Genomic DNA, 26,284 nt, shown 5'->3' on the forward strand with positions numbered 1-26,284 from the left:
CTGGGACCTGGGGGGTGATGCTGGGACCTGGGGGGAGGTGATACTGGGACCTGGAGGGGGGTGATGCTGGGACCTGGACGAAAGTGATGGGATGCAGTAGCTGGAGAGGGCGGATGGCACTTCTGGAGTCAGAACTGACTGGAACCGCTGACCCATGTGGCACTAGAGGTAAAGAACCTGACTGCCAATGCAGGAGATGTAGAGATGCGGGTTCCATCCCTGGGTTGGGAAGATCCCCTGGAGAAGGAAATGGCTATGCACTCCGGTATTCTTGCCTGGAGAATCCCATGGACAGAGGAGCCTGGTGGGCTATGACCCATGGGGTCACAAAGAGTTGGACATGACTGAAGCAACTTAGCATGCAAGCTGACCCATGCGGGTGAGCACCAGTGAAAAGGTGAAGCCAAAGCCAGCTTCAAGGACTCGGGGCGGTGGCGGGGGGAGTTGGCTCCTGGGAAGGTGTCTGCTCAGGCCTGAGCAGAAGACGGGCATGGTGACATTATCTGAGATGAGGGGACTGGGTAGAGGAAGGGGTTGATGGAGGGGAAACCAGGTATATTTAAGCTTAAAACACACAGGTGGAAATGGCAGGGGGCCAGTGGATGGGGTTACCGAGAAGGTAAAAGAAGGTGACCATAGAAAGAACACCGACCACAGAGCTTGGCAGTGACAACAGTGCTCACTGCGCCTGGCACAGCGTGGAGACGCCAGACACCCCTCCTGTTACACCCACAGGGTCTGGCACGGCGGGTCCATGACCATCCCTGTCTACATGAGAGGAAGAAGTCAGAGGCCCAGGGCTGGGGTGAGCAGTCAGGAGCTGGTTAACCACACACGTCACACTTCCTCCTCCAGGGCTCAGGACCACCTCTGACTACCAGTGACTCAAATACATACAAGCCAGTGGTCAAACGCCACAACCCCTCACAAGGCACGGCTCACATTCCGCTGACTTGCCGAGACTCGGGCCAATTTACAGCCTTATGTACAGAAAAAGGTGACATCACCACCGGAAGAGCAGCTGTTTATCGAAGGTTTGAGCACGTCACCTGTAACATGGGATCAGCTCTGTCACCCAGCAGCTTCTGCTCGTCTTTCAGGTCTTGGCTTCTAGAAGATTCTACCAAACTCTCGGCCTACCCTCCTGGAGGGCCCTGTCTTTGGCTGCTTCCCCTGACTAACTTGGTGCTGCCTGTTATTCACTCTTCCTGCCACCCTGATGCTCCATCAGGTTAGGACTGCATCTGCCTGCTCCCTGCAGCATCTCAAGCATCAGATACAGTGCTGCAGTCACTCTGCAGAATGCTGTGCGGTTGGGAAGCTGAACACACACACCACCAGGGATCCACCTCGGAGGTTCCATGTTCAGAAAAATAAAGCTGATGATGTAATATAAATACATAAACTGCTTTGAAAATATAATATGACCAGGACAAACAGAATTTAAAATCAGTGAAAAATACAAGGGGAAATAAGAAATTCCATAGACAGGTTATACGGGTTACGAAAGGTCGGGGGGAAAAAAAGTCAGTTATTAGAAGACAGATCCATGCAGATTATCCTGAATGCAGGTTAAAGAGACAGAAAGACTCCACACACACACACACACACACACACACAGCATGATGACTCTTCAAAATTAAACAGCACGTTTTCAGGCAACTGGATCCACACAGAAACGATAAAGAAGCATAGGGCAAGTCCACCTAAAACCTGGAATGTGGAGAAGAGGAACTGGGATGGGACTAGGGGAGGGACCCAAGGTTGGCAAGTTCACTGGCATCTGTTATATGATAGTTCTGCATATGTTACCTAGATTGTGTGTGTGTGTGCACGTGCCTGCCCAGTCATGTCTGACTCTTTGTGATTCCATGGACTGTAGCCCGCCAGGCTCCTCTGTCCATGGGATTCTCCAGGCAAGAATCCTGGAGTGGGTTGCCATGCCCTCCACCAGGGGATCTTCCTGACCCAGAGCTTGAACCCGGGTCTCTTGCATCTCCTGTGTTGGCAGGTGGATTCTTCACCACTAGTGCCACCTAGCATTGTGTAATCATTCTTTTTTTATCTGATCAATACTTAATTCAAACCAACACAAAGAAAAGGCCCCTGGTTCAGACCTGCCTGGCCCACCTGCCCTCGGGCCAGCTGGACGGTGAGCAGGGACCACCTGGCCTGAGTTCAGCCCTACAGGCCAGGCGTGGCAGTGGCGCCAGAGTCATGGGGCAGGAAGTGAGACCCACAGTCGGCTCCTGGGAAGGTGTCTGGTCCTCGGGAGTGGAGCGTGAGTTCGCAGCTCTGGTCAAGGACGCAGAACCTGGGACACACAGGACAACCAGCCCGGCCGTTGCCGCTGAACTACCCTAAATGCCCCCAGCTGGGAAACCGAGGCTCAGCTCCTGGCGCCACGGGGGTCTGGTCTCCAAAGTCCTCACAATATCACTGAGAAGACATCAAGAAAAAGATAACAGATAATAGCAATAACAGCGGATGTATATCAGTCCATTTACCCCTCACAGTAACAACATGTACAGAGGTCCTGCTATTACCCTCATTTTAAAATGTAAAGAGGAACTTCCCTGGTGGTCCAGTGGCTAAGACTCTACACTCCAATGCACGGGGCCCGGGTTTGATCCCTGGTTGGGGAACTAGATCCCGAATGCCACAACTAAGAGTTCACATGCTGCACTAAAGATCCTGCCACAATGAAGACCTGGCACAGCCAACCAAACAAATACATATTTCAATATGTAAAAAATAAATACAATGAAAGGAAATTGAGGTTCAGAGAAGTCAAGCGACTTGCCCAAGGTCGCACAGCTGGGAAAGGGGTAAAAATTAAATTGGAACCTAGGCAGCTGGCCCCAGGGGCTTCCCTGGTGGCTCAGCGATAAAGAATCCACCTGCAATGCAGGAGACAGAGGAGACACAGGTTCGATCCCTGGATCAGGAAGATTCCCCCGGAGCAGGAAATGGCAAGCCACTCCAATATTCTTGCCTGGGAAATCCCATGGACAGAGGAGCCTGGTGGGCTATGTCCATGGGGTTGCAAAGAGTCACAAACAACTTAGCGACTAAACCACAACAAAGCGGGTCCCAGAGCCTGCCACTCTCACCACCTTCCGGGCTCCCTGTAACTTCCCACCCAAACAGCCACACGGCAGAACAGGGTGCCTGGCATGGGCTGAGCAGCAGGGCTCTGGTGGCTTTCAGAAGTGGAGGCTGGTGGCTGAAGCAGGAAACCAAGCTGGGCTTTTTGGTTGGGTTGGGGGTCGACGCAAGGGGCCAGGGGCTCAGCACCTCACGGGCCAGGAAAGGTGTGAGGAGGAGAAGGCAGGGCCGTGTCCCTCGGCTGCAGTCAGGCGGGGAGTGCCTCACAGGTATGTGGGCCCACAGTGACCAAACCTTGTCATTTATACAGAGGACATGAAAAACCGGATCATTAAGTACAATCTTACGTGTACAAATAATTCAGATTTTTTAAATTGCTGTGCGTCTCAAAGAACTGTGGGGGGCCGACTCTGCCACTGAGCCACATCCTGGTTGGGGTGAGAAGCGTAAGCAAGAGGGCGGACGTCCCGACACACAGGTCAGATGATGGATGGGGGTGAGCCTGGCTAGTCCGGCAGAAGCGGCCAGTCTGTGATTCGCAAGAGCAGAGATCGAGAACAGATGGAAAGGGCTTTGGAAAGGAGGGTGAGGGGCTTGAGGAGCTATTAAAAGTCCTCGTCCTCACCAGTTAAGCAGAGTTACTGCACAATCCAGCAGCTCCAATCCCAGGTGGACACAAGAGAGAAAAGAAAACATATGTTCTCAAAAAACTTGTACACAAATGTTCACAGCGGCCTTATTCATGACAGCCAAAAAGAAGAACTCAAATGTCCACCAACTGATAAGTGGATAAATAAAATGTGGTGAATCCATCCACACAGCAGAATGTTATCTGGCAATAAAAAGAAATGAAGCGGGTGGCACTGAAACATATACATCACCCTATGTGAAAAAGACAGCCAGTGGGAATCTGCTGTATAACAGAGGGAGTTCAACCTGGTGCTCTGTAATGACCTAGAGGGCTGGCATGGGGTGGCAGCGGGAGGGGACATATGTATACTTGTGACTGATTCATGTTGATCTATGGCAGAAATGAACACAATATTGTAAAGCAATTATCTTCCCATTAAAAATAATTAATTAAAAAAAAAGAAATGAAGCACTGACACAGGTGTGGATGAACCTTGAGAACATTACGCTCAGTGAGAGAAGCCAGACCCAGAAACTCACATACTGTACATCCTATTTACACGAAATGTCTGGAATAGGCAAATCCACAGAGATGGGGAGTAAGTTTATGGTTTCCAGGGCTGGAAGGACGAGGGGCGCAATCAGAGGGTGGCAGCTAATCAGGGATGGGGGGGAATACAGAGCTTCTTTTGATGAAAATGTTCTACAACTGATTGTAGTGATGGATGCACAGCTCTGTGACTATACCAAAGCCCAATGAACTCTATCCTTAAGTAAGTGAATTATATGATGGGGGCTCAGCAGTAGAGAATCCACCTGCCAGTGCAAAAGACTTGGGTTTGATCCCTGAGTTGGGAAGATCCCCTGAGATGGAAACAGCTACCCGCTCCAGGATTCTTGCCTGGAGAATCCCATGGACAGAGGAGCCTGGTAGACTACCGTCCATGGAGTTGCAAGGAGTCAGACACAACTCAGAGGCTAGACAACAACAAATGATATGTGAATTATCTCTCAATAAAACTCTTTTTTTATTAGATGTGGAACCCTGAGAGAGGTGCTGTGAGAAGATTAAGCCATCTACAATTTGCAAAATGAACAGAGAGGGGACCAGTGGGAATGAAGTCAATGAACAGCTTTGGCTGCAACTGAAGGAAGTAACGAGGGCTACAGCAAACAGTGAAGCATAAAGACACTGAGAGGATGAGGGAGAACTGCATGACAACTGGCTGGATCCACGAAAGGCCGTGCAGGGTTATGGTCTGCAGTCTCTGCAACCAGGCTGCGTGGGTTCAAGGACCTGCTGTGCCTTCTTTTAGCCCTGTGACCTCGGGCAAGTGATTCTACGTCACATATAAAAGAGGACTGGCCACAGTGCCTGCTCTGTGGGGCTGCTGTGAACATCAATGAGCTAACACGTGCATGGGGCGTGGAGCAATACCTGGCATGCAGAAGGCACTGATACACACTGGCTAGCATTTTTATTATCACAGGGGCTGCAAGAGAAGGTCTGTCAGAGACAACTGACAACTCAGAGAACAGCCACTATTTGAAAATGAAGAAGATAGAGGGCTCTCCTGGTGGCCCAGTGGTTAGGAATTCACCAGGGGACACAGGTTTGATCCCTGGTCCAGGAAGATCCCACATGCCGTGGAGCAACTAAGTCTGTGTGCCACAACTCCTGAGCCTACTCTCTGTAGCCCACGAGTCTCAACTACAGAGCCCACACCCTGAAACTACCGAAGCCTGCTTGCTCTTAGAGCCCACGCTCTGCAAAAAGAGAAGCCGCTACAGTGAGAAGCCTACACACGCAATGAAGAAAAGCCCCTACTCACTGCAACTAGTGAAAGCCTCACACAGCAACCAAGACCCACCATGGCCAAAAAAAAATTAGAAAAGGCAGGCAGTATTTCATGAGAACAATGCAGTGGTGGTTTAAGTTCTAAATCTGCTGGGTCTGACATGGTGATATACATCCAGTGAAAATATCAGTCTCTCAGAGGTAACTGGAGATTATATATGTAAGACCAGGGCTTGGAAAGGCAATGAATGCTGGAGATAGACTAAATTCCATCAAATCAAAAATGAGACAGAAACTAAGATCTGGCTTGAAGGAGTTCACGTTTTAGCTTCCCTGGTGGCTCAGTGGTAAAGAATCCGCCTGCCAATGCAAGAGACAAAAGTTCTATCCCTGAGTCAAGTGATCCCCTGGAGAAGGAAATGGCAACCCACTCCAGTATTCTTGGCTGGGAAATCCCATGGACAGAGAGGAACCCGGCAAGTTACAATCCATGGGGTCACAAAGAGTTGGACACAACTAAGCGACTGAAACAACAAGATGGAAACAGGCTGCCAATTCAATTCTATCACCCCATCCATGGTAGACCCAACTTCAGAGAGGCTCGAATATGTAAAAACGTGTATCTTGGAATCAATGAATTGGAGGAGATTTAGGAGCGTAAAGAGGACAGTTAAAGCTTTGAGAGCAGATGAATTTTTGATGGAGAGAACACAGCAGAGTCTTAAAGAGTCCTGTTATCTGCTTACTAGTCATTAGCTCAGCAAATCCCTAAGTGGCCCTTTTCCTATTTTTATCAGCTCTCACTCCTGGAGAGGAGGCATTCTTAGGTTTACTACCCGCTGTGTAAAAGAGAGCTTCCTTCATTCCTTAATTTCAAGCTTGGGGGTGGGAGGGGGAGTGAGCATGTGTTCAGCACAGCCCATATATTTGTGGACTTGGATCCTTTCCTGCTGAGCTGTCTTTCCAGTTAAAGTGGAGTGATCAGGCCCATGGCTGGCACCTCATGGGGGAAAGGCAGGGCAGTAAAGCCCAGGTGGGGGCTGGTCCTCCTGACAGCACCCAACAAGGTGATTTTTTTCTGGTTACCACCAGTTATCGTGGACTGACTTTTCCTGAAAGTGACACATATGACTCCTAGTATCTTTCCTAGGTTGAAAATTGAGGGGTAAAATCCCACCGGTATGTGAACAAGGGGGACTTCCCTGGTGGTACAGTGGATAAGAATCCACCTGCCAATGCAGGGGCATGGGTTCAATCCCTGGTCGGGAAACTAAGATCCCACATGCCGAAGAACAACTAAGCCCAAGAGCCACACTGCTAAGCTTCCGTGTCCTAGAGCCTGTGCTCCGCAAGAAGAGAAGCCACTGCAACAAGAAGTCCACGCACCACCACCAAGAGCAGCCCCTGCTCACCACCAGAGAAAGCCGGAGCGCGGCAATGAAGACCCACCGACACCAAAAAAAAAACTGATTTTTAAAAATACGTGAACAAGGATAGAATAAAGCATGCATGTGCATGCCAAGTCGCTTCAGTTGTGTCTGACTCTTTGTGACCCTATGGACTATAGCCCACCAGGCTCCTCTGTCCTTGGGACTTTCCAGGCAAGAATACTGGAATGGGTTGCCGTGCCCCACTCCAAGGGATCTCCCCAACCCAGGGATCAAACCCCCATCCCTTAAATCTCCTGCATTGGCAGGTGGGTCCTTTACCACTAGGGCCACCAACCAGCTTCATGGAAGACAATTTTTCCATGGACCTGGGGTGGGGGAAGATGGTTTCAGAATGATTAAAAGTACATTACATTTATTGTGTGTTTTATTTCTATTATTATTACATTAGCTCCACCTCAGATCATCAGGCATTAGATCCCAGAGGTTGGGGACCTCTGGAACAAAGCACAACCAGACTGGACAACTGGGAGAAAAGACCAACTTGGCTCCTAAACTGTTCAAACACTGAACTCATCCGAGTTACAAGACTGCAGGTATGGGAGACTCATCACTCTACTCCTGGGTCATGTTCCCCTTCACAACCTCCCAGGCAGCACCCCATGCAAGGTACCCTCAGAAGAGTAGCTGCAAACCCACCAGAACAGCAGGAACAGGGAAGACGGGGGCCCGATGTGGACAGAGTGTAGGAACGTCACCAGTGACGAATGCAGCTGTTGCGAATTTTCTGATAAACAGTCCAATAAGATGTAAAAACAGCCATAAGGTCGTGTTGACCCATCTGGGCTAGTCATTCCACTTCAGAAGTACACTTAAAGATAAAATACTTCTTAGAACGCTCATAAGTGTTCTATAATTAGATAATGGTTGCATGACTGTGTGAAAATATTAAAAACTACTGAATAGTACACTTTAAAAAAGGGTAAATTTTACGGTGTGTGAATACCTTAATTTTTTTTAAAGCTCACAAAGTACTATTTAAAACAGCAAAGAGTGGAAACAACATGCCTAATAATAGAATGACTCATATTCTGTAATATAAACAGGACTGAACAGAAACACAGAGAGACTGAAGGGATACATTATGCAGGCTGTCAATACATGGAAATTTAAGTACATATATAAGTGTGAGAGAGAGAAAATATTAGGTGAAGAATGGACATGAGAGAATTGGAGATCAATTACCATCTTTATATAACCCAACACAAGTCACCTACAAGTCACCTGGTGCCCAGAGAGATGGAGAGACGCTGCTGCTTCCCCTCCCAGCCCACTTGGAAGGAGAACAGCAGTCTCCATTTGTAGAGCATTTCCATGCGCATTATCTGACTTAATCCTTAAAACAATCCCAAGGGAGAGGCAACAGGGGTGGCCATCACTGCAGATGCTGCTGAACATGCAGTCTTCAGATCTTAGACCAGAACCCCCTCCCGGTTGTCTCCCTTCAGTGGGAGATTTGGGCTTTCCCAGCAAAGCAAAAACAAAAACAAAAGCTGGCTGCAATCTCTACCAATAGGCTCTGGGACCGCTAAGAATAAAAACAGGGAGAGGGCCGAGGACAGAGCAGGCCCACAGGCTGGAGGCCCAACAGCGGCTCTGGGCTCACCTTGCGGACGCCGGGAGGGGCACTGGCCCTGCTGAGCAAGCTGCCAGCAACCCCCTCCACCGCCCCCCCAAACACCAGGCCAGGAGACAGGGCAGCTGCCGTGTACCTGGAGATGCTGGCTGCCTCAGCGAGGGGTATGGAATGGTCACTCCAACCCTCAGGGTGACCAATGTCAGAACAGGGAGCCCCCTGAAGCAGGGACAGCCACACGGTCCATAGGAAAGCTCCCTCCTTCCTCTTGCCAAAAAAAAGGAGAGCCTTCCAGCCAGAGGGGAACAGGGGTGGCAGAGAGATGCCTGGGGCACCTCCCGACAGGAAGGCCAACTGCTGAGGGCTTGGACAGACTGAAGCTGAGGGCGTAGTGGTTAAGAGCCTGGGTTCTGGGGTGCCACAGACCTGGGACCCCCTCCCTGCACTTCTAGGTGGGGGGACGGCAGCCAGGCCTGACAGCTGCACCTCAGTCCATGAGGACAGCCCCCCTTCCAGAAGAGCCCATCCCCATGGCTGTGATGAGGGCGGGCAGGGGTCACTTCCACACAGGGGCTAGTAGCCCAGACATGGTCACTCCCTGGATGGCCCAGAGGGCTGCCTTGGGAGACCCCCCCAAGGGAGTGGTTGGCCAGGGCTTCTGTGACTCTCAGGACAGGACTTCCAAGAGGGGTGGCCCAGACAGGGTGAGAGGGAGCTGGGGCGGTCCTCCTGCTCCCCTCCCCCACCTCCTTTATTCCCCTCTCCTGTCTCTGCAGCAGCCTCGACTGCAGCGAACTCCTCTGGGCCAGAGGCTGCGGCACGAGAGGAGAAAAAAGCTCTCACAGCAGGGAGGGAGGCATGGAGCGAGGGAGCCAGGGGATGGGTTGGAGTGGGGCGGGGGGGTAGAGGAGACATCCAAACCCCCGTGCTGCTCAGAAGCCCCCACTCAGGGTCTGTCTGGGACCAGGCCTGGCCCGTAGCCCCCTCCCTTCCAGCACTTAGGCCACAGTCTAGGAGCAGGGTCCCTCCAGGGCCTCCTGGCACAGGAGTGAGTGAGGGGGGCGGGGGAGGGGAGAAAGGCCCCCACACTCTGCCCTTCTGCTTAACGGCCAGACCCCGGGGCTGGGACTCCTGCCTGGATGCTTGCTGGCCGCACTCGGCCTCACTGCAGCACCTCGCCGGCTGAGCTCACGGGACAGCAAGATGCTGTGACCTCCCGCAGGACGGGCAGCCTTTCCTCCTGCGGCTTCCCACCCACAACCCCGGGGGAGGCACAGGCACGGCCCTGGTCTGCTAGGCACAGGGTTACTGGCCACGGTGGGTGACTACAGGGTCCCCAGCTCCTGTCCTCTCTCTCCAGCCTGAGCTTGAGTCCGGCAGGGCCCTGAAGCAGATCAGGAGGGGAGAGACAGGACCAGTGCCGCACGAGGCCCCTCCCTTGGGATGCAGAGAGCGCGTGTCCTTCTGGGTCCCCTAGGCCCAGGGAGAGAGACAAGACTGAAGGAGAGGGAGGGCGAGGCAGAAACAGAGGCAAAGGGAAGAGAACCCCCAGTTCTGGCTGTTCCCGAGGACCCAGGTCCACAGCTGAAGGGGTGAGCACAGATGCAGGGAGTCACCCCACCCTACACCGTCAGGCCTGTGTGCACACCTGGCCAGGGAGATGCAGCACCCTGGACAGCTGCTGTGCCACTGGCCACCTCTGACAAGGAGAGCGGTCTGAACCAGCCCCGCCCTGGCTGTGAGCCCTGCACAATGGGTGGGTCCCCGAGGCCTGCCCTGCTCTGGGCCCAGTGAAGCAGCATGTACTCGAGCTGGCAAAAATAAGACCCACTGCTTGGAACCCACACCCTGAAGGCAACCGGGACAGTGCTTTGGTCCCACACAGCAGCCCTGAAGGCAGAGCCATGGGCCGCCCTCCGCTCTAAACCTCAGCCGTCATACTAGCAGCCAAACCCAAGATTCTCCCTGCCATGGGCTTGCCACGGCTAACAGATCTGCTCAGGACTCGGCCTACCTTTCTGTCTTCCTTTCTGCTTTCCTTTCTCTGACATTCAAAGGTACCTTTGCAAGGAAGGGCCTTTGCCCAGCTCCTGGCTTCATATAGATTCTACAAATGACATCAAATATCAAGAAGGATGGTTCCAACACTTTGGCCACCTGATGCGAAGAGATGACTCATAGGAAAAGACCCTGATGCTGGGAAAGATTGAAGGCAGGAGCAGAAGGGGATAACAGAGGATGAGATGGTTGGATAGCATCACCAACTCAATGCACATGAATTTGAACTAACTCTGACAGATAGTGAAGGACAGGGAAGCCTGGTGTGCTGCAGTCCACGGGGTCAAAAAGTCAGACAGGACTTAGTGATTGAACAACCCCAAGAAGAATGATGTGGCAGGGTGGAAAAAATAAGAAGCAACAACACCAATTGGTGACTCCAGACATCACGGGGTAGGACTGGGGAAGGGGCTGCCAGAAATGGGGGAGGAGAGGAGACCCAGTGTCACATCCAGGCAGAGAGGGACTGGCTCCCACCCGCCCCCAGCCAGGTGCTTGGCACCAGATCTGTAGGTCATCTCTCTGCGGATGAAGCCAGGGCACGGCCCAGCCCTCACTCCTACCAGGACAGGAGGCACACACAGGTCTCAGGAGGAAACCCACAGCCTGAGTCCCTGCTGAGGACAGGAGAGGAAATCCAGAAGGCTTGAGGAGAGCCATGAAGGCCCACTGCAGTGAGGAGGGCAACTTTTTCTCACACAGGTTCCAGACAGAGAAGCCCAGCTCCTCTTCAGGACGGCAGGGACCCTGGAGGCTGGCTCCTGTCTGGTACCCTAGCCCACTGTTCCTCCCACCTGGCCCTGACAGCACCACCTGCAATATTCATTCTGGAGTCTGTCCTGATATATATCCCCAGGTGAACCCATGAGGCATCAGGGGACAGCAGGCAGCTGGGTCCCCATCCCTGAAACCCCCCCCACACCCACCGAGAGCTTCTAGCACTAAACACACTTCAAAGGGGAAAGGGGAGAATGCTGAGGGGAGGAACAGAGTGGAAAAGAGACACAGACCTCCTGGGCCCCATCCAGGACCAAGGGATCTGGGGCCCACCTTTCTGCCCAGGCCCACACCAATGGGTGGGACAGTGGCCTAGGGCTGCAGCATGCAGTTAGGGGATGAGCTGGCTGCAATGGTGCAGAGCCCGGGGCCGGAGCCAGACTGCCTGGACCGGGACCTGGCTACACCATATCCGGCCATGACCTTGGGCTCATCACCAAACCTCATCCGTAGGTGGAGGCTAATAATAGCGCCCTTCCCATTTGGCTACTAGGGCCTCAGGACACGGTAAGAATTAGCTTTTATCATTGGGGTAAAAGAGTCAAAGCTCTGAACACATACAGCCAATGCTCATGAGATGTGATGGGAGTCACAGAAAGCCAGGGCTCAAGGGGCCACAGCTGCTGTGGTTGACACTCAAGATGAAAGCAGAGGGGGCCGCTGCTGTAAGCAGAAGCCTGGGAGCCCTGCACGCTGATGGTCTCCACCACACTCAGCAAGGAAGCCAGCTTACCTCCCAGGGTTTACTGCCAGCCAGCGTTTTCAGTGCCTGGGCCAAGTCTACATAATCCAACTACATGCTCCCTTAGGGCAGCTGTCACCATCCGGGGCTTGCCTGCGGGCACCCTGGGGTATAGCATGGCACAGAACTGGGCACACACAGGCTCTGAAAGGAGACTGCACACCAGCAAAATCTTCTCTCTAAGCAAGCCCTGGAGGAGAAAATGGCAACCCACTCCAATATTCTTGCCTGGAAAATCTAATGGACAGAGGAGCCTGGCGGGCTACAGTCCATGGGGTCTCAAAAGAGTTGGACACGACTTAGTGACTGAGCGTGCACGCACGCAGCACTGGCCCCGACGCAGGGGCCAGGTAGGCCCTCCAGCCCTGTGGGCCGATGCCAAACCACTGATGCAGGGCAGGGACGCTCACGCACCTTCCGCGTCCAGTGTCTCCTTCATGACGATCTCCACCCGCTCCACGTGGTGCCGGTTCCAGAGGCCGTCCAGGGCTGCACGGTTCTGGTCTCGGAAAGGCAGGATCTGGGCCACTACCTGCCAGGGAGGAAGACTGCAGAGCTGTGGGCTTCTCCTGGAACCAAGAGGGAATCCCGACCCCACGGAAGGGCCCGCAACCTCTCTATCCCGCTCAGAGGAGACACTCTCAAGAGCAACAGTCCCCAGATGCCAGGCCTTCACAGCCCAGTAAGGACTCGAGAACCTCTCAGTGACCTCCACAGGGTTAGCAGCCTTTTTTTTTTTTTCTTTGCCAAGAAAGAAAACATTTAAGATTCTCTACCTTCTATTGATGCTTCTGAACCGTGGTGTTGGAGAAGACTCTTGAGAGTCCCTGGGACTGTAAGGAGATCCAATTAGTCAACCTTAAAGGAGATCAGTCCTGAATATTCATTGGAAGGATTGATGCTGAAGCTGAAACTCCAATACTTTGGCCACCTGATGGGAAGAACTGACTCACTGGAAAAGACCCTGATGCTGGGAAAGATTGAAGGCAGGAGGAGAAGGGGACAACAGGGGATGAGATGATTGGATGGCATCACCAACTTGATGGACATGAGTTTGAGCAAGCTCCGGGAGTTGGTGATGGACAGGGAAGCCTGGCATGCTGCAGTCCATGGGGTCACAAAGAGTCAGACACGACTTGAGAGACTGAACTGAACTGATCTTCTGTTACCATCCATTTTTAATAAAGAAAGTTATTTTAACACTAAAAATGGAGCAAGAAAAGTTTCAAATTGAATACCATCCAGTATTTTTTTTTTCCTAATTTTCCCCTAAACAAGTGAAAACCTACCAGGACAGGCACTGGTCTAAGGGCTTATCTTTGGAACACTGCAGCTCCAACCCCCATGGAACATGATGACCCCCATGTGGCCCTGGGCCCATGGCCTGGTCAGGGCCAGAGAACACACGTGCTTGTGTGTTTTCTGCTCTGGTTTCCAGGAAGAAGTGTCCTGAGGGGCCCTGAGGGTCTGTTCAGATTGAACTGGCCAGCTGACCAGCCTCACCCAGGAGGCCAGCCCCTTGCTTCACCACAGGGCCTGGATGAGAAGCAAGGACTCAAAGAGTCCCTATCCTGTTTTAAGATCTCATTACCAGGCTTCTGGCTCAAAACAGAACCCAGAAAGGAAAAGGTATTGAGAAAAGGCAGATGGGTGCGGAGTAACATGGTTAATTCTAATTCTCACAGCATGCCCACCCAAAAGCCGGGCCCTCTCAGGGCCCCCTCAGTACAGAACACGGGGCCAGGCTGGGAAACAGAAGCCATGATACACAAAGGAACAGGATGCATGGACAAGGGCCAAGCAGTCCTGCCGTTGCCACTCGCCTCCTGCCCAGAGTCAAGATGACCATGGGAGCCCAGATCTCACAATGCCTTTGGGGCCAATTCCACAGTCAGTGGTGCTGCCCTGAGGACGGCGTCTTACCTACCCCAGCTCCCTTCACCCGGTAGGCTCCAGGCTGCGGCTCACCTGCTTGCCCAGGTAATGGTCCACCCGGTACATCTCCTCTTCCTGGAAAAAGCTCCCCAGTTCTGTGGCCAGCTGTTGGGCGGAGTGGAGGTCATGGCCAAAGGGTTTCTCGAGCACGACGCGCAGCCAGGCACCGGGGCCTGGCCGGCAGCTGCTGTTGATATTGCGGGCAATGTCCACGTAGGCAAAGGGCGGCACCGAGAGGTAGAAAATTCGGCCGGTCTCCCGGAGGCCTTCGTGCTCAACCTGGGCCTCAATGTCCTTGCTCAGGGCCAGGTAGTCCTCGGGCGTCTTCAGCCGGCGGTACTCACTCAGCTGCTGGAACTGAGCCTTTAGTTCAGCACAGTGACCCGAGGCCATATCCCCAGGGCAGGACAGGGACTCCAGGACCTTGGCGATGACCTCCTGGCCCTGCTCGGTGCTCGTCAGGGCAGTCCCGTGGAAGCGAAAATGGTGGCCCTTCCCCACCTCCTCCAAGTACAGATGGAACAGGCCCTGCCACAGGTACTTTCTGGCCAAGTCCCCGGTGGCTCCCAGCAGGATGATGGAGACCTGTCTGGGGAGATCCTGGGCTTGCAAGCCGCTGAGCAGGGCCACGCACATAGCCGCCATGAGCATCTTCCAGACGCATGGGCGCCTAGGAAAGACAGAGAAGCAACGAGGAAGGATCAGACATGGCTTGGTGGCTGCGATGTTGCGGGGGAACACATTCCTAGGTTATCAAACATTTCCTGCCTGGCAAGAACAGCCACCTGTTTCGCAAGAAAATGTTTCAGTTGCACAGCTTCCCTCTCCCTCCTCACAGCCTGGCTTCTGTGCCAGGCAGCCAGTGGGCCGGGAGCCTACCCTGTAAGCAGAGATAACGCCACTCGCTGGAGGGGGGCCGTTCTGTGCAGGAGCGGCAGACCCCAGGGAGGCCCCAGCGTGGTCGTGTGCTTGGAGCCGTCCACTCTACGACCAACACCAGTCTCGTCCACAAGCACGGGTGGCCGGGGTCATCAGAGCAGCAGGCCATGGTCTTAGATGACGACCTGGAGATGGGGGGGACATCGTTGCCCCGTCACTTCTCTGTCGGCTCTTCCCATATCTATTGGGCTCCAAGCACAAAATGACCACTAACATTTCTTTTTTTTGGCCACTCGGCATGCAGGATCTTCCCTGACCAGGGACAAAAGCCATCCCCCTTGCACTGGGAGCACAGAGTCTTAGACACAGACTGCCAGGGAAGTCCACAAAATGACCACTAATCATTGCTGCAGCACTGTGATCAAAAACTCGGATTCTGGAACCAACTGAGACCTTGAACAATTATTTAACTTCTCTGTACCTCAGTTTCCTCATCAGAAATGAGGGTATTCATGGTACCTACATCAGAGGGCTGTTAAAAGGAGAAAATGACTGACTGCTGAGAAGGTCTTGGACAATGCCTACCACCTATTAAGCACTAAATAAGTGGTAACGATCATTATGGGACTAGAATGGGTTAGCATACATTATAGTGTATGTTAATAGCAGCAAACACTGAATGCTGGCATGTGCCAAACACTGAGCTAAATATTTCTGTGCATCAGATTTCCCTGAATCCAGACAAGAGTCTTGCAAAGAACCAGTAGAGGGGGGACTTCCCTGGTGGTCCAGTGGCTAAGATTCTGAGCTACCACTGCAGGAGGCCCAGGTTCGATTACTAATCAGTGCACCAGATCCCACACATTGCAACTAAGAGGTCACATGCTGCAACTAAAACTCCTGCACGCTGTAACGCAGATCGCAGATCGCATGTGCCACAACTAGGACCCAGCGCAGCCAAATAAAGAAATATTACAGAAAAAAAGAACCAGTGAAGGAGTACTATCACGGTCCCCCACTTCTAGAGACAGACAAGCTGAGGCTCAGGCAGGTGAAAGTCCTGTGGTGAGAAAGGGGGGGAAGCTGGGCAGGCATCTGGCTCCTTGGCTCCAGGGCTAATGGGCAGGAATTACACACTACGGTCTCCCTGAGGTTAGTCTAACTTATTGGCTAGTTTTCAGTCTCATCTGAAGCAGCTGAGATGCAGGAAAGGCGAGGCCCCAGACCGGTCACTGATGCACCAGAGGGTTTGCTTTCTCTGGCCTTCTGCTCAGACTGAGGCTGTAGAGCTGGATAGGTTCAATTCTTACTCCCTGGCTCTCCCATTCTCCAAATCCCTGCCAAGGCCAGTGCTTTGAAGGAAAGACAGAAGGAATTGGGAGGAATGTGACACGGCTCTCAGACCTAGGCCAGGGGCCTGGGGCCCAGCCTGGGGTGTGGGAGGACTTAAGAAGAAACGAGGATAACTGGCTTGGCACAATTATACGGCAGGTGTTCTCCCAATAAAGAGTTAACACAGTCTTCAACAATGAGGCACTGGTCTAGTTATACAGATGGGGAAATTGAGTTTTAAAGAGACAGAAGGAATTCTGAAAATCCCCTCACCCCAACACTATCTGCTATATTGAAGGACCAGATCTGCCCCCACTCTGACATCAGACCTCTCCCCTCAATCTGCCCTTTCCTTCTTTCCCCACCTCTCTTGAGATTCATCTCCAACATGGCCTCAGTTAGTGGCCAAACCAAGATGAGGACCCAGCAACAGCATCTGCACCAGAATCTACAGGCACCAGAGCTTCCTGTCATGGGAGGTCTAACTGAAGGACCACGGGGCCACACGTGCGGCACCCCCAGCCTCCTCTTCACTGTCCATTATAGGCACCTGTGCCCAAATTTGGACCAAGGGGCCATTCAGCTTTCTTTGCCTGCTTTCCGATCCCGATCCCTCGCTCGTCAAGCACTTCCTTCTTAACTGGCAAACCACCCCTGTCTGGAGAGAAGGAAAAGCTGCAAGGTCAGTGCGGGAAAGAGGCAGAGAGAAATCTGAAGCCCACGTAACAGCCTGGAAAAGGAGAAGCAGCCAGCTGGCAGCTGTGTCTCGGAGCTCCTGATCGTACACGGGCAGCCAGAGGTCTGGACAGGCCTGTTGTGGCAGGTCAGGGAGCTCTGAGGGCCAGCACTGCTACGCCCACCCCAGGAGACAGCAGAAAATCTGAGCCGACCCCCGGGCCTCCATTTAACCCTGTTCTGACTCTGAAGTCTGCTGCAGTCCTCTCTGACCAGCCCTCTCTGGGCTCCCAGAGCTCAGGTTAGATGCCTTATCTCTTGCTTACGTCCCCAGCCTCCTTTAAACAAATACACATCAGAAATATCAGTTATTGCAACACGGCTGCTTACTCTGTGGTTGCTAAACAACCAGGGAACAACCCTTTCCTAAATGAGTCAGGAGGGGAGCAGTCCTGAATGTTTGGTTTTCTTATTACCATGTCTTTTAACCTTAACAGTGTTTCTCAAACTTCAGTGTGCTTATACGTGTGCTTATGAATCTCTTGGAGAACTCTATCAAAAATGCAGACTCTGGGGCAGAGGGTCTGGAGATGGGGCCTAAGGTGCCAAGAGCCCACCGTGAGAAGCAGGGTCTGGAATGCTGAGTGGTGAAGCCAAGTCAGGGCCAGTGTCAGATGGGAGCATCAGGATGATTCGGCTGCAGGGCTGTTCAAAATGCATGTGTGTTATGTGTGTTAAGTTGCTTCCATCATGTCTGACTCTTTGCAACCCCATGGACTGTAGCCTGCCGCTCCTCTGTCCGTGGAATTCTCCAGGCAAGAATACTGGAGTGGGCTGCCATGCCCTCCTCCAGGGGATCTTCCCTGACCCAGGAATCAAACCCGGGTCTCTGGCACTGTAGGCAGATTCTACAGGGAAGTCCCCTCAAAACGCACATTTCTGCCTCCTACTGCCTTCACCAGGGCAGTGAACCTCTGACCCCAGTGGGCCCAGGGCAGGCGCACACATGGGCATTTCAAAGCCACCTTGAACGCTGGCGATAGACCCATCCCCCTGCAAAACCTGGTTACTAATGACCTCGAGACTAATAATGCCTGACATCTACCTAGCAGTCAGTGTGTGCCAGACGATGTAAATGCACATTCTCAACCTTCCCTCCACACAGCGCTGGGAAGGAGTCCTGCAAGGATCCCATTTCACAGATGAGCAGACAGCAGGCCAAGTCCACTGTCCAGTTCCAGAGCCCGAGGCCCCAGGTGCTGTGTGAAATGGCTCCCCAAGTTGAATGGAGGAAGGTGGCCTTTGAGTCAGAGGACCTGGGCTTAAGGCCATGTCTGAGCTTTGTGTGGTCCAATCAAGTCACCTCGTCAGTCCTCACCTATCAAACGGGCTAACACCCCCCAAACTAAATGGAGGTTTGCGAAGACTAGCTGAGATGATACCAGTGACAAAAACCCTATACAAATGCGAAATTAGGGACTTCCCTGGTGATTCAGTGGCTAAGACTCCTCACTCTCAAAGCAGGGGGCTTGGGTTAGATCCCTGATCAGGGAACTAGATCCCACATGTCACAACTAAGACCCAGTGCCTGTGTGCGTGCTCAGTCGCTTCAGTCTTGTCCGGCTCTGTGTGACCCCATGGACTGTAGCTCGCCAGCTCCTCTGTCCAAGGAATTCTCTAGGCAAGAATACTGGAGTAGGCTGCCATACCCTTCTCCAGAAGACCCAGTAAGCCCAATGTATATATATATATTGGTTTCCCAGGTGGCGCAGTGGTCAAGAATCCAACTGCCAATGAAAGAGACCCAAGTTTGATCCCTGGGTAGGGAACATCTTCTGGAGGAGGAAATGGCAACCGACTCCAGTATTCTTGCCTACGAAATCTCATGGACAGAGGAACCTGGTGGGCTACAGTCCATGGGGTTGCAAAGAGTCAGACATGACTGAGCACATACACACTGCATGCATACACATACACACACACAAACCCAACAAAACAAAAGGCAAATGCTAAGTTAATTATGTACAGTGCCCCCTGCCCCTGCCCAGCATGGCATCAGGTTGCTGCAGTTGCAGGAAAACCTGTGCTGCCCCCTCCTCTCCGGAGCTCCAGAGCCCAGCCCTGCAGACAGTACAGGACACGCCCAGACGTCTATGTAACACCCCCCTGCTTGCCCTTACCCCCTGAGAAGGAGGGTATACGGGTATACAGATGTCCTCTCTGTTGCCCCGACAGAGGAATAAACAGGCTCCCAGAAGTCCAATTACATCAAAGTCAAGACCAGGCTCCCAGCCCCTGGAGAAGAGGTAACAGGGATCGAGGCTCCACGGCCACCTGTGGCCTAAACCGCTCTCAGGCTGTAAGCCTCTCCTTCTGAAGGATTTTCTGAAAACCTTTCTCCTGCTTCCTTGCCTCCTCTGAGAGCAATGGGCTGAGAAATACTCTCCTAAGATTATATACTTGAACTTGGCCAAAAAACACGGAAGTGGCATTCCAACGCCCAATCCTACTATCAACTGCATCTATGTTTAATTAATAAATAAGAAAACCATGAGTGCGATGTATGAGCCACTCCAGGACAGGAGGACAGTGTATTCCACTGTGGACTGGAACACGTGGTGATTAGTACACAGAAGAATCTAAACACCTTGTAACCTTGAACTTGCATGTTCCTTGCTGGGAACTGCAGTTTCCCCACCTGTGAAGAGAGGCAGCTAGAGGAGCTTGACAGCACTTTCCTCCCAGTAAACTGTTTTCCAAGGAAAGGAGATAACCTCTCTATTACACAGGAGATGGCCATCACCTTTCTGAAGGCAGTTTAGGCCAGGAAATACAGGACTGAAGTAGGAAGCATGGAACTGATAACTGAGAGTCACTCAGAAGTTAAAAGACCAAGCTCCCTGAAGCTCTAATTTCAGTGTGTAGAGGATGTGATCTCATTTACAATTATTATTCCAAATACTTGCCAGCAGCATGCACGTTCGTGCGTGCTAAGTCACTTCAGTTGTGTCCACCTCTTTTTGACCCTATGGACCAGACCCTGCCAGGCTCCTCTGCCCATGGAACTCTCCAGGCAAGAATACTGGAGTGGGTTGTCATGCCCTCCTCCAGGGGATCTTCCCAACCCAGGGATCGAACCCACGTCTCTTACGTCTCCTGCTTTAAGCAGGCGAGTTCTTTACCACTAGCTCCCACCTTGCTACAAAGTGAGGTGTGGCAGAGGCTTCTTCCAGGGTGTGACAGGTTCATCCAAGAGTCGGGACTGGCCGGCCCACGTCCAAAGTCAAGGGCACCTCTCGCTGCCCCCAGCTCCAGGGTGAGGGGTTCCTACTGGGCCTCCTGGGAGACTCACCTTTTAAAGTGCGGCTCTGCTAACATCCCCAAAGCTGCGAGCACGGACGTGGCCAGCCACAGGGTATGGGCCAGAAGCGGGGTTCCCAAGCAAGAGAGGCAGACGTGGGGCACACCCAGGACCGGTCTCAGCACAGCCCTGGCCTGGGCGGGCACTCGGATGGCAAAGCCGGTTCTGGGAAACCACAGGAGGAAGCAGCTCTGACCCTCTGGCCCCAGCAGGCAAGGGGCGGGAGAAAGGAGCCGGGAGGTGGATGCCAGCAGCTGTTGGCACTCTGTCCCTTCCCTGGTGCCACATCCACACTTTTGACCTCTGCCTTCTGTTTCCAGGCAGGGGGAAGAGGAATTTTCTTCAAATCACAGCTCATGAGCTTGGTATTTTTTACAAGAGCATGTGGGAGTGAAATAAAGGTTCAAAGTGAAGAGGAGTTTTTGCTGAAGTACAAAAGGATGTGCTGGTCCCCTCTCCACTCACCAGCTCCAGTGTGCTTCCCACACTCCCCTCCGTGCTCTGGGCCTTCTGCACAGACACCCCCATGTGGAGGCGAGTTAAACCCGTCATCGTCAACTGTGACCTGGGGCTAGACAGGGGACAGAACCCCAAGATCAGCTCTGAGACCATTTCCCCCACTGAACACATAGAATCCTTATTACCATCACCTAGGGGGTCAATATTTGGTCCCAACAATTCAAATGGTGTGTGAGAGCCATCACATATCTGCATGAGAGATTCAATTCCTAGATTTTCAGGAATTTGTCAAGTCAGTTGTTAAACACGGCCCCTATTAAAACCGAATTACACGAATTTAGAATCAAATAAGCTATATTAAAAAACAAAGATATTAAACACTCAATACTCCCTAATTGATTTACTTCATATTACTATTATCTCTGCTCTTGACATTATTTAACCTATTGCATCTGTCATTGTTCAGTCACAAAGTCGTGCCCAACTCTTTGCGACCCTATGGACTACAGCACACTAGGCTGTTCCGTCCTCCACTCTCTCTCATAGTTTGCTCAAATTCATGTCCATTGAGTCAGTGACGCTCTCTAACCATCTCATCCTCTGCTGCCCCCTTCTTCCTTTGCCTTCAATCTTTCCCAGCATCAGGGTCTTTTCCAAAGAGTCAGCTCTTCACATCAGGTAGCCAAAGTATTGGAGCTTAAGCATCAGTCCTTCCAATGAATATTCAGGGTTGGTTTCCTTTAGGATTGACTGGTATCTATAAAGTGAAGATATTCTGTAATGGTGTGCTTGAAACTGGCCGGTGTGGGAACATTTATTTATGCGGCAGGTGTTGGCAAATGCTATCAAGCTGGCTCCTGGCCACCAACCGCCATCCCTTCCAGAGGTTGTTAAACATCTACCAACACACAACTGCCTGTACACCAAGCTGCTATTTCTAGTCTGGACTTTCTCCCCCTAAACTCCCGTCTCACACAGTCAACTGTGACTGTGACACCAACAGCTGGATGTCTACAAGATGTACCACGTTCAAAACAAATTGACTTATCTCCCAAATGCTCCAAACGCAGGTCGCCCATCCTCAGTAAATGGCAACTCCCCTCTTCCAGGGGCTCAGGCCAGAGATCTTGGGGCATTCGATCTGACAGCAAATCCTATGGTTTCTATCACCAACATTTACCTAGAATACAGCTACTCACTATTCTCACCGCCTTCCATCTCTCCACTCTGGTCCTAGCCACCATCACCTTTGTGTGAAGCCACCTCCCTGGCCTCTCATTTCTATCTTTGCCTGAACCCAGGAGTCGGAGTGCTCTGTTTACAGCATCGGTCAGATCCCATCCTTCTGTTCAGTGGCCGGCAGGGTCTACACACTCTGGCCTTCCATCTCTTACCTCTTTGATCTTTTCTCCTACACTCTGTCCCTCTCTGGGCTCCACCCACCCATCCTCCTGCCCCAGGGCCCTTGTACTTGCTGTTCTCGCTGCCTGACCTACTTTTCCCTGCAGATGTCCACGTGGCTCACTCCCTCACTATTTTTTACTGAAATGTCACCTCAGTGAGGCTTTCTCAGCTGACTCTGTGTAAAACTGTAAACCTCCAACCCTCATCTCATCCCCTGCTTTATGTCTCCCCATAGTACATACCTGCATATGATAAGCAGATTTATTTTATCATCTATCACCCCTCCCCTCAAGATCCTATAAGTAAGTTCCTATGAGGACATGGGTTTTTCTGTTTTGTTCACTGCCTATCTCCAGTATCCAAAACAAGGCCTGGGGCTTCCCTAGTGGGACAGTGGATAGGAATCTGCCTGCCAAAGCAGGTGACACAGGATTCCATCTCTGATCTGGGAAGATTCCACACGCCTGCAGGGCAACTAAGCCTGTGCTCCACAACTCCTGGGCCCTCTCTCTCTAGAGCTCATGCTCGGCAACAACAGAAGGCCCTCGCCCAGCACTGAAGACACAGCACAGCCAAAATCAATCAGTTAATTAATTTTTTAAAAAAAGCGGGGCCTGGCCCACAGAAGGTACGTAATAAACATTTGCTGAATGAACAAATAAACCCCATTTGCCCAAGACCACTGTTGACTCTGTATGGGCGGCCTGTGTGGATGATGAATCTCTAATGGCGACTTCAAGCACTGTGACACAGCACACATTAGCAGCAGCTCACTATCTGAAATGATACTATGAATAATAAAAGAGATATTTATAGAGCACTTAACTAAATGCAAAATCCTGGGCTAAGAGCTTCACACGTGTCACATCATTTAATTCTTGCCATAGTTTATGAGGTAGGTGGCTTCCCAGGCGGTGCAGTGGTAAAGAATCCACCTCCCAAGGCAGGAGACACAGGAGATACAGGTTCGATTCCTGGGTTGGGAAGATTCCCTGGAGAAGGAAACAGCAACCCACTCCAGTATTCTTGCCTGGAAAATTCCACAGACAGAGGAGCCTGATGGACTACAGTCCATGAACAAGGTCGCCAAGAGTGGGACGTGACTGAGCACAGCGCAGCATGTGGTGGGCACTGTCACTATACCAGTTTCTAGAGTGAGAAGACAGGAAACTAAGGGGCACAGAGATAAAATAGCTCACTGAGGGTCAGGCGCTTACAGGCGACAGCACTTGAATACAGGCAGTGTGCTTCCGGCACCTTCCCACCTACCTCTAAAACGTGTGACATGCAGTAGGAAACCAACCCACTCCAGCTGTCTTGCCTGGAAAATTCTACGGACAGAGGAGCCTGGCAAGCTACAGTCCATGGAGTCAAAAAGAGTCAGACACGACTGAACACAAACGAACAAGGGCCCACCCTACACCCAGGGTGATCTCATCTAAACATCCACAATTATGTGTGCAAAGACCATTTTTCCAATCAAGTCACCTTTGCAGGTTCTGGGGTTATAAACTGGGCACACCTTTGGGGGCCACTATTAAACCTGCTGCAATGTGGTAAGAAAAAAAAATGTGTGACTACAACCCCAAATGACAAATTTAAAACACTGTTTTAGAGGAACTTCCATGGTGGAGTGGCTAAGACTCCACAGTACCAATGCAGGGGGCCCAGGTTCCACCCCTGGAAGGAAAACTAGATCCCACATGCTGCAACCAAGAGTTCGGAGGCTGAGATGAAGACTGAAGATCCTGCGAGCCACAGCTAAGACCCAGTGTAGTCAAATAAATACATAAATACACATTTTCCAAAAAGACTAAAAAAAACAAAACAATAACAACACTGTTTTAGTGGACACAGATTCTGCTCCCTTCCAAGATTGGAATTACAGTGGTCTAAATGCTCCCATAAGTGACCCAAGCTGGTCAGCAGCTCTGCTTCCTGAGGTCAGGTTGCCCTGACAATGAACTGCTGTAAATGCCCTTGGCCTCTGATGTCCACTGTAACAGTGATTCACTCACCTTACTTCTGACATCATGTGAGTGAGTGAAGTCGCTCAGTCGTGTCCGACTCTTTGCGACCCCATGGACTGTAGCCTACCAGGCTCCTCCCTCCATGGGATTCTCCAGGCAAGAGGACTGGAGTGGGGTGCCATTTCCTTCTCCAGGGGATCTTCCGGACCCAGGGATTAAACCCGGGCCTCCCGCATTCCAGGCAGACGCACTGTATTTAAGGCTGAGTTGCTTTGTTAAAACCTGAAAGGCCCTTACTAGGGGAGGGGGGAGACGCTAGTTTCTGAGATCTTAGCTATTTAGTAGCTGTGTGACCTTATATAAGTTATTTAACTTCTTCCAACCTCAACTACAGATTATACTTAGGCCAAAGGAACTAAAGCATGGCAAAGCCTGGTGCCATCCACAGGGGGAACACTTGTGCTGCTAGATATCTGTCTCATTTCAGATTGTGGCTGTGTCTGTGTCATGGGAGACTTCTGCAGAGGTGTCCTGGCGCCATGGCCCCCTTCCCCAAGTCACATGAGAGGCAGGGGAGAAGAGAAACTAAAGGCAAAGTAGAAAAGGAAAGATATACCTATCTGAATGCAGAGTTCCAAAGAATAGCAAGGAGAAATAAGAAAGCCGTCCTCAGTGATCAATGCAAAAAAATAGAGGAAAACAACAGAATGGGAAAGACTAGAGATCTCTTCAAGAAAATTAGAGACACCAAGGAAACATTTCATGCAAAGATGGGTACGATAAAGGACAGAAACAGTATGGACCTAACAGAAGCAGAAGATATTAAGAAGAGATGGCAAGAATACACAGAAGAACTGTACAAAAATATCTTTATGACCCAGATAACCATGATGGTGTGATCACTCACCATCCAGAGCCAGACATCCTGGAATGCACAGTCAAGTGGGCCTTAGAAAGCATCACTATGAACAAAGCTAGTGGAGGTGATGGAATTCCAGCTGAGCTATTTCAAATCCTAAAAGATGATGCTGTGAAAGTGCTGCACTCAATATCCTTGCAAATTTGGGAAACTCAGCACTGGCCACAGGACTGGAAAAGGTCAGTTTTCATTCCAATCCCAAAGAAAGGCAATGTCAAAGAATGTTCAAGCTACCGCACAACTGCACTCATCTCACACGCTAGTAAAGTAATGCTCAAAATTCTCCAAGCCAGGCTTCAACAGTACGTGAAACTAGAACTTCCAGATGTTCAAGCTGGATTTAGAAAAGGCAGAGGAACCAGAGATCAAATTGCCAACATCTGCTGGTTCATCAAAAAAGAAAGAGAGTTCCAGAAAAACATCTACTTCTGCTTTAATGACTACACCAAAGCCATTAACTATGTGGAACACAACAGTGGAAAATTCTTCAAGAGATGAGAATACCAGACCACCTTACCTACCTCCTGAGAAATCTGTGTGCAGGTCAAGAAGTGACAGTTAGAAATGGACATGGAACAATGGACTGGTTCCAAATTGGGAAAGGGGTACATCAAGGCTGTATATGGTCACCCTGCTTATTTAACTTATATGCAGAGGACATCACCTGAAATGCCAGGCTGGATGAAGCACAAGCTGGAGTCAAGATTTCCGGGAGAAGTATCAGTAACCTCAGATATGCAGATGACACCACACTTATGGCAAGAAGCAAAGAGGAATTGAAAAGCCTCTTGATGAAAGTGAAAGAGGAGAGTGAAGAAGCTGGCTTAAAACTCAACATTCAAAAAACTAAGATCATGGCATCCGGTCCCATCATTTCATTGCAAATAGATGGGGAAACCATGGAAAACAGTGACAGACTCTATTTCCTTGGGCTCCAAAATCACTTTAGCCATGAAATTAAAAGATGCTCGTTCCTTGGAAGAAAAGCTATGACCAACCTAGACATCATATTAAAAAGCAGAGACATTACTCTGCCAACAAAGGTCCGTCTAGTCAAAGCTATGGTTTTTCCCGTAGTCATGTATGGATGTGAGAGTTGGACCATAAAGAAAGCTGAGCGCCAAAGAATTGATGCTTTTGAACTGTGGTGTTGCAGAAGACTCTTGAGAGTTCCTTGGACTGCAAGGAGATCAACCCAGTCAATCCTAAAGGC

At 51.2% G+C, this 26,284-nt stretch overlaps 1 protein-coding gene across 1 annotated transcript in view; it reads right to left on the minus strand.

Annotated features, from left to right (window-relative positions):
• H6PD (hexose-6-phosphate dehydrogenase (glucose 1-dehydrogenase)) overlaps positions 1–20,392 on the minus strand; it is a 26,855-nt gene extending 6,463 nt beyond the window's left edge. Inside the window, 3 exon segments of the mRNA XM_010850193.1 lie at positions 12,552–12,669; positions 14,106–14,742; positions 20,311–20,392. Coding sequence (XP_010848495.1) covers positions 12,552–12,669; positions 14,106–14,742; positions 20,311–20,336 — 781 coding nt within the window. The 5' untranslated portion in view covers positions 20,337–20,392.
• Between the last annotated feature and the right edge of the window lie 5,892 nt (positions 20,393–26,284).

The sequence above is a fragment of the Bison bison genome, unplaced genomic scaffold (genome assembly GCF_000754665.1).
Source record: "Bison bison bison isolate TAMUID 2011002044 unplaced genomic scaffold, Bison_UMD1.0 scf7180017864289, whole genome shotgun sequence".
Classification (NCBI taxonomy): Eukaryota; Metazoa; Chordata; class Mammalia; order Artiodactyla; family Bovidae; genus Bison; species Bison bison.